General features: G+C 36.7%; 2 protein-coding genes across 2 annotated transcripts; one reads left to right on the forward strand and one right to left on the reverse strand.

Moving 5' to 3' along the window:
• The first annotated feature begins 148 nt into the window (after nt 1-148).
• Nucleotides 149-7,137, forward strand: LOC132203652 (uncharacterized). The gene is made up of 7 exons (XM_059631567.1): nt 149-290; nt 540-591; nt 3,284-3,342; nt 3,440-3,596; nt 3,899-4,079; nt 4,134-4,290; nt 4,891-7,137. Exons 1-7 carry the CDS (start codon nt 164-166, stop codon nt 5,049-5,051), a joined length of 894 nt encoding a protein of 297 aa, XP_059487550.1. The 5' UTR covers nt 149-163; the 3' UTR covers nt 5,052-7,137.
• A 52-nt stretch (nt 7,138-7,189) lies between these two features.
• LOC132203654 (modifier of protein aggregation 4) lies at nt 7,190-8,259 on the reverse strand. Its single transcript, XM_059631569.1, has 3 exons — nt 8,076-8,259; nt 7,795-7,918; nt 7,190-7,533 (listed from the first exon to the last, which is right to left on the reverse strand). The coding sequence occupies exons 1-3, from the start codon at nt 8,080-8,082 to the stop codon at nt 7,467-7,469; spliced, it is 198 nt and encodes a 65-aa protein (XP_059487552.1). The 5' UTR covers nt 8,083-8,259; the 3' UTR covers nt 7,190-7,466.
• Nucleotides 8,260-8,317: the final 58 nt, after the last annotated feature.

Genomic DNA, 8,317 nt, shown 5'->3' on the forward strand with positions numbered 1-8,317 from the left:
ATTTAAATAATTAATAATCAGCTTCATTAAAAGATCCCGCTTCAAGATTAATTTTTTGAACAATTTTTAACAATTAAGTAAAGCGGCTCAAATCAATCAATTAATCCCACTTTATAACTTTCTACTCCGACTGTTTGTTGGCAGCTGCGGTCGTAAGAGCGCAATGCCGAGCGTGGACCTACCAAAAAAACAGGAGGAATGGGCGGCTTGCAGTTCAAACATGGCAGCGGCGACGAGTGTTGTGGTGCTCGACCGGGGCAATAACACGACCTGCACCATCAACCTGCACGGTAAGTGTCCTGAAAAGGGTCTGCAAGGGTGGCTGGAGGTGGTGGGCGCGGCCGGAGCCCAATTGGGCGGCGATCGCGACCGCGGGGTCGGCGCCGAGGCCGAAAACAGGGTGCTCGGGGCCCGAGTCATGCCCCTCGGCCGAGGCGCCGCCGCGCGTTTTCGATAAAAACGCTGCTCCGATTTTTTATGTTTTGACAGCGGTGAGCGAAGCGATTCGAATTTTCACACTTGTGCGTGCAAATTTTCAGGTGCTACCGTCGTCTCGTGGCGCGTCAACAACCAGGAGCAGCTTTTCGTCAGGTGAGCGAGCGTCCGGCGCCCTCCGAAGGGCCCGGCCAAGGTCCTCGGTGCTGACAAAGCGGCGGCCCCGGCTGTTTTTTGCCCGTCTGGCGACCGGAATGAGCCAACCAGAGAGCGAGTCGCTGTCAAACTCTTTTGGCCCTGCATCCGCCGCTTTTTCAACACTGACTCATTTTACCATTATATATTATGAAGTGTGCACCTCGAATAGGGAAGCACAAAATATAATTTTTTCTTTTAAGAAATTAGTTAACTAAAATCTTTTTTCAACATTTACAAGGAATTTTAATTTACAGTAATAATTTTCCAATTTTTTTTTTTAAAATGTGATTTTTTGTTTATATTTTACAGCTTAATTATTTTCTTTTTATTCCAATTCTTTAAATTTTAATACAATCTTATAATTGTACATTAAAATGATGAATTGTCATTTTATAATGTATTTCTTTTTACTTGTTTTGTTGGTTTAAAAAATATTATTTAAAAAAATTATTCTTTGCTGCACAATTTTAATGCGATGAATTTTTTTCATTATTATGGCTACAAATTTTAATAGGAAATATTTAAAATCATACAAATTCTTGTAAAAAAAATATTTGTCTGCAAATAAATCTTTGCGCTTTTGTCCACATTTTGTATTAAATATTTCCCCCCTTTTGTGCAGTTACTCAAAGCTTTTAACTCACTTCAATTTTAAAATTGCGCCCATTTTTAATCTATTCTAGCGTTTCACAAGCACGCAATCGCTCAGTCATGCTGACCAATGAATTGATACAACTCTTCAAACTCGGGAATGATAATTATAATTTTAAATTATTTTGTTGAAATCTATTTTAATTAGAAAAATTATATCGCCTACCTGCAAAAGAGATCATCTTTTTTTTTGTAAAATTAAACTGCAAACAAAAGACATCTTTTGTTGAGAAAGTTTGTAATTAAGTGGCATTTATTAAACAAACTATTAGTCTAAGCGTTTCCGTTTGCCTTTTTTAAATTTGATTTTTTTTGTTAAGAGAACAGATTTTTATTTAGTAATTTGAAGTTTTAGAATTTAAATTCGCTTTTTGCCTCAATATGTGAATCCAACACACGCTACACTTTTCCTCAAAAATGAAACTCAACTTTTCCTCATTGCGTTTCAATTTGATGGAAATCAGTTTTTCTAATTTCCTTTATAAAATAAAGTATCATATGCATTGATTTGACCGTTGTTTTACAGTAAATATAATATTTTTAATCAAGAACGATTCATAACGTCAAAATCGAAATTTATTATTAAACTGGATTTATTTATTTTAATTTGGCTAATTTTTAAACAGATTCCATAACATTTGATTTGGAGCTTTATGATGTTTTGGCTAGCGCGTGGCCAATAGCCCACAAAACGACGATACGATCAGACAGTCATTGAAGTTGCTATAAATCCAAGAGCGCGCACACAAAATTCCAAGAACCAAAAGTTGTCTGGTCTGGGCGCGGAGCGTGCAGACAGGAAACTGGCGCTTTTGCGGGCAAAAAAATAATGTTACCATGGTAGCGTCGCCGACCGAAATGTGTGCGGTTTGCTTTGCTTACAGCTTGGCCCGGCGTAATATAAAAAAGCCAGCATGATTGATACCCATTATGTGAGTCCATCGGGCCACAAACTCGGGAAAAATCACAGCAATCGGCAAACGCTGTCCAAACGATTCGAGATAAAAAGTAGAATTGAGAAGTAAAGAAATAACCGTATTGGCGCAGAAGAAGGCGATCGCTCTGTCTGCCCCTTTTTACTGCTCAGTTTTATTGCAATGATCTTAAGTATAACCTTTAAAAAAAAAAAATTGTAAATTTAATTTAGCAAAATATTTTAAAGAAATTTAAAAAAAATTAAATTTTGTTTTGACTTTGGATCAATAACAAAATCTATTTTACAAGTATTTATTTAAATTAAATAATTCTGTTTTTATGTTTATTATTTTGTTTATAAAATATTATATTCAATTTTTTTTAATAAATCATTTATTTAAAATAAAAAATATTTTATAAAATAAATTCGGACAAACAACACGTTATGAACTTTGAATCTCAACTTTCAACGAGGCATTATTCTACTGCATTCCTGACTTGTAGTTTTATTCCAGAATAAATTTTAATATTAAAAAGAACATTGAAAAAAACTGGCTCATCCTGAGAAAGTGGATAATATCTCATGCGTAATTTGAAGTTAATTTTGTAAATTTTATACTTCACTATTCAACGCAGAATTAGGAAACTGAGCGCCAAAAATGTATTAAAAACTAATTTAAACGTCAAAAGTTCAAAATTTCCCAACAAATAAGAAGTGTTGCCAATCACAACACTATCCGCGCCTAGCAAAACAATTCTGCTCAAAAGCTACGCAAAAAGCACTGAAGTATCTCGAGCATGAAATTCGCCAGGGAGCGAATGGAGCAAAAAGATTCGTCTAGACAAGCCCGAGAGTGCTAGAATGTTTGTTCAGATGTAGAGAATAATATTCAAGCGGAAACGCGTCTCTTATTCACTCTCGAGAAATTCAGATAAATTATAAATTAATGGTGGCGCTTTCTCGCGTTTCTCCAAAGTGTATTGCAAAAAGCTTTCGGCGCCTGCTCTGTTTGCCGTCTATTTTTTTGCTCGCTCTCCCCTTCGCTCACCCCCAATTCGGTCATTAATTATCCTGTCCTTGCAGCAAGCAAGCTGTCTTCGACGGCAAGAAAGCCATCAGGGGCGGCATTCCCTTTGTCTTCCGTAAGTATATTATAAATAGCTCTCGAAATTTTTGTTTGCTCTCGAGCTGATGATGGACGGCGGTATTGATTGAAATTTTTAAATTGTGCAAAAGCAGCTCAATTCGGAGAATGGAACTACGGGCCGCAGCACGGCTTTGCCAGGATCACACGTTGGAACGTGGAAAAGGCTCCGGAGCGGATGCCCAGCGGAGATGTCGAGGCCATTTTCTCGCTGATGGACAACGAGTTCACCAGATCCATGTGGTCTTACCCGTGAGTCACCTTTTTCCCTCATTGAAATCGCCAAAATTGTGCCTCTTAATTAATTAGATTGAAAAAAAAAGTGATAAATTATATATATATTTTTTTTTATCTAGGTATTCTTGATTTAATACTCCAAATACATATTTTAGGATGGCAGAAAAACAGAAAATATATTCTAAAAAAATTCTAAAATTTTTACTTCTGTCTTGAAATAAAATATTTCATGAAATTGTCTTTACAGACAACAAATTATTTAATTATTTATCATTTCCAATTTTTTTTTTTTTATAAACAAAATTTTTCTCACATAGATTCCGGTTGACATACCGGCTGATCCTGCGTGAGAAGGAGTTGCATTTCAACATTGGGATCTACAACCCGAGCAAGGACCTTACATTCAGCTTCAATCTGTTGCTGCACACCTACTTCAAAGTGCCAGACGTCCGCAGATGCCAGATCACCGGCCTTCATGGCTGTACTTTTATTGATAAGGTTTGTTTTTCTCTTTTTCTTTATTCACTCTTTCATTTCTGGTTTTAACATTAGACCAGGGACGGTGCTATGTTCCAAGAGGCCAGGGACGTTGTTACCATCGGCGAGTGGACCGATCGCATTTACCAGAATACGCCACAGGAGCACATCATCACCAATGTTGTGTCTGGACGGAAAATGAGGATACAGAAGTACAACTTCCCTGATACAGGTATAGAATTAAGTATCTAAGTAGAAATTAATTTAAATTTATATACCATAATTAACCCCCTTTAAAGTTAATTGTCATTCCTCTCTTTTTAACATTAAAATCATTTGATTTTAATTCCCTAAAATTTTAGGGAACTGGAACAAAAAATTTTATCTATTTAATTATTTGTAACATAAGCAGAACTTTATGAATGGGAACAAATAATTAACAGTAATAAACAAAAATTAAATTTAAATATGCATAATTTTTAATTATGTTTTTTATTTGTGATTTATATTATTCTTTTATCATTTATTATATAACTAATTCCAAATTATTTAAATTTATTTAATTTTTCAATGGTGAAAAAAATTTTACCTTGTTTTCATTTTTACAACTTTTTTTTTATAAAAATTATATTATATTCATTCATTTCTTAAGACTCAAATAATTTATTTAACATTAATACTGTTACGATACCCAAGCTTAGCTTCAAATTTGGAAAATTATGATAAATATTATTATTGCCTGTAAAAACGATAAAAAAAATCTATGCACATTTATTTTTTTTATGAAAAGACAAATCAGAACATTAATGAATAAATTTTATTTTACTTTTAGTTGTTTGGAATCCCTGGATTGAAAAGGCCAAGGAGACGCCAGACTTTGGAGACGACGAGTACCCGAACATGGTGTGCGTCGAGTCAGGCCACGTGAGCAGTCCGGTGATTCTGCTGCCGGGGACAGCCTTCGAGGCCAGCCAGATCCTGCAGGTAATGTGAGCGGAGGGGCCGCGACGTGGTGGCATTCCGGCCGCTGGTCCGGCCCCTCGAGGGGTCCGGGTGCAGCCGCTGGCCGCCCCCGCGCCGCCAGAGCCCACCCCCGCAGCTCCTGCCGCCCCAGGCTACGGCTGGCTAGCCCTCAACTCGATCTACTCGGAAATGTTTGTGCCTGGAGCACCCACGCCGAGGCGGTTCCTTCTCGAAGGAGCAGCTGCGGCCGCCCTCCACTCTAAAGACGAACCTTGCAACCAGCCAGCCAGCTGCAGCATCTGTTCCCTCAACCTCTAACACACCTTTCAGCGGTCAGATCCACTTTCGTCGCGCGAACCAAGCCACCTGCCGTTTGCTTAAGTTTAATCGTATAGTGATTTTTGGCAAATTAAATTTCGAAATTGGAAATCCTCAAAACACCTCCTGTAAAATCATGGCTCAGGGAAACCGTTTTGTTCAATTCTATTGTAATTGGGAGACTTTTATTTAATATTTTTGGTAAAGAGAGCAGGTGGTTAACTAGCACGATTTTTTTCCCACTCTCAATGGCAAGGAATTTTTGATAAAAATATTGTGTGCTTCCTACTGTTGTGTTTTCCTCACTTATATTCAAATTAAGCAATTACATACACACTTTGTTGTACTACTATGATACTAATAACGGTTAAGCCACCACAGCCAAAGGTTTGTTGTTTCTCGGAAGGAATTGTGAAATGACTGATGTTTGTAAAGTGAAAAGAAAGAGAGAGCTACTATTTGATTATAATTTATGATGTTTTTACGCGGAGTAATTTATTTTGTGTTTCTCTTAAGCCAGTTTTGTGCCACTACTTTTGTGAAGAAGAAGAATTTTATAAAATATTCCTACTATTACTGTTTATTATATTAATTTGATGAGTTCATCGATCTCGAAATTCAGTTCCCTGCGCACAAGTCTTGTTAATTAATTCTTCGAGCTAAAAACTTATACTAACAACACCCATTCCAGTTGAACTATTGTCAAATTTACTCAACTCACACATTATTGCATTTTTTTTTTCAAATTAATTATTATGATTCATTTTTTGTACACTGCTTTTCTTTAATGCACAAGAGCGATTATGAGAACAGTTTGTAATAAGTCTTGCTCATAAGTGTTTTAAATAGTTAGAAGGAGAACAGAAAATTATGTGACCGTGACTGCTCAATCGTCACCCCATAGGTAGACATTCACGCGCACACCAATTGCCAAAATCTGGATCAACAATTGATTTTAGCATAATTATGCAATAAGCGTCGTGTCTATTTGTTGTTCTGTCTAGCAATACGGTTTGGCCGCGCATTTCAGTGTTATGGTTTAAATGTGAAAATGTATGACAAGGATAATGACTATTAAGAAAGAAATAATAATTAGGGTAAGGTTTAGCCTCAGGTCTCTGGCTTAATCTGAAAATATTGATAGCTAAAAAAAAATGGTAAAATGGAAAGCCAGAGGCCCGAAATTCTAGTTAGCCAAGTTAGTTTGTTAGTCCGTTGTTGAATTACTACTCTTTGATGTTCTTAACAATTCAATCCATCGATGTGTATTTGCGCTTCTCCACTTCTGCTTAACCTCCAAATACATATAATTATTATAAATTCCAGACTATTACATTAATCGCTGTCCGCTGGATTCAAAAAGCAGTTAGAATGCTAGAAAAGCCGAGAGTGCTCCTTTCAGAATGTGTATGGGCACTGCCTTATGAGAAATCGTATACGACAATTTTATTATTGTTTCTGATTGAATTTGATTCGTCCTCCAACTATTTGTGACAGCGAAAATGGTTGAACTATTTGGAGGAAATTCGAATCCGCTTGGAAATGAAAACTCTCGAGAAAGTGAATTTAGCACATTGGTAGAATAGTTCATGTGATACTCGCGGAATATCTCTTTGAGCAATATATTGAAGCCACCCACCATCAAGGAAATTTGAAAAATTTGTTACCAGTTGATTTACACACGAGACCAAAAATGTTTTCCAACCAGAAAAAGCATAAATTGCTTAGGCGAAAAAGAAAAACTGAATTGAATCTTGTTCATCATGGGAGTGGTGCAATAAAATATACTTGAAAACCAGCATTTAGTTTGATTTAAAGGTCCTCTAAATTTAACATAATTAAAATCCAGATTAAAAGAAGACTATTTGTTTGAATTTATTGGTAAATTAATCGCAACTGAATCAGTAATACCACATAAATCAGCCATTTAAAATGGTAATTGTGCCACTATCATACTTGATAAATACCAAAGCGGAAATTATAAATTTATATTGCAAGTGTTGTTAATTTACACATTTGGTCAATGGCTGCCAAATTTGCCAATCGAGAAGAAAGGAAAAAACCAAACACTCGTGTCAAAGTTAACCTTGCACAACTTGACGCACAAGGAGGAAGCAAAGCTGTTCCTTAACTTCCAGACGCCCCCTTCTCGGCAGCAGCTTTTTGCTGCTTTTCTCTCATCAAGTCTGCATCCCTAAATTAAAAAAAAAAATATTTAAATAATTACGTAATCATGAAACATAAATTTTTTTGGAATTAAATGCAATTAAAATATATTTCAAATACTTTTTTTTTTCAAAATTCTAAAAAGTTATTTTACTAATTCACGACTTTTGGCAAGTTGATTTTTTCATTCAGAATTCCAATTAAAATTTTGAAATACAACTGTTTTTGGCGTTTTTGCAATGAAATTTTGATCATGTTAGCACAATTTTGACAATAATGTAAAAAGCACCTCTGCTTGCGCTGCTCCAGGGTCATCCCTTTGTTGGAGTCCTTGTCATTAGCCCCCTTTTTGCGCGCGACTTCCTGCTGCTTCTTCTGGTTCTTGGCCCTGGCCAAGTCTCGCTGATTTCCACCTGGAATTGTAAGCAGGTGAATAAATAGTACAACTTTCACTGCGTAAATGCAAAGTGCGCGTCAGAAGACGTTTGACAGAAGGCGACCTTTCTGCGATTTCGAAACGGTCTTGAACTTCCGCAAAGGTTTATGTATTTACGCAAATCCAATACTCACGAGTCATATTAGGTGGAGTTGAGCGACCCGAATCTCAAGCAGAGAGCTCGACACTCCGAATTCGACGCTATTCAGCAAGAATTAATGGCGATTCTAAACAATCTCGTGGAGGAATAAAAGTTTTGGGTGATTTCGGCCGAGAGACAAGAACGGGAATCGGGAATGATGTCGGACGCAAGACGCGCGGTGATTGGCTGGGAGCAGAGAGCTTCGACCTTCAAGTTTGTTCGTACACTTATAGG

The sequence above is a fragment of the Neocloeon triangulifer genome, unplaced genomic scaffold (assembly GCF_031216515.1).
Source record: "Neocloeon triangulifer isolate White Clay Creek 2 clone unplaced genomic scaffold, ASM3121651v1 ptg000017l, whole genome shotgun sequence".
Classification (NCBI taxonomy): Eukaryota; Metazoa; Arthropoda; class Insecta; order Ephemeroptera; family Baetidae; genus Neocloeon; species Neocloeon triangulifer.

Coding starts and splice junctions, on each gene's coding strand:
- LOC132203652 (XM_059631567.1), top strand. CDS start 164: ATGCCGAGCGTGGACCTACCAAAAAAACAGGAGGAATGGGCGGCTTGC. Junction 291..539: donor CTGCACCATCAACCTGCACG/GTAAGTGTCCTG, acceptor GCAAATTTTCAG/GTGCTACCGTCGTCTCGTGG. Junction 3,597..3,898: donor AGATCCATGTGGTCTTACCC/GTGAGTCACCTT, acceptor TTTCTCACATAG/ATTCCGGTTGACATACCGGC.
- LOC132203654 (XM_059631569.1), bottom strand. Junction 7,534..7,794: donor CTGGAGCAGCGCAAGCAGAG/GTGCTTTTTACA, acceptor TTTTTAATTTAG/GGATGCAGACTTGATGAGAG.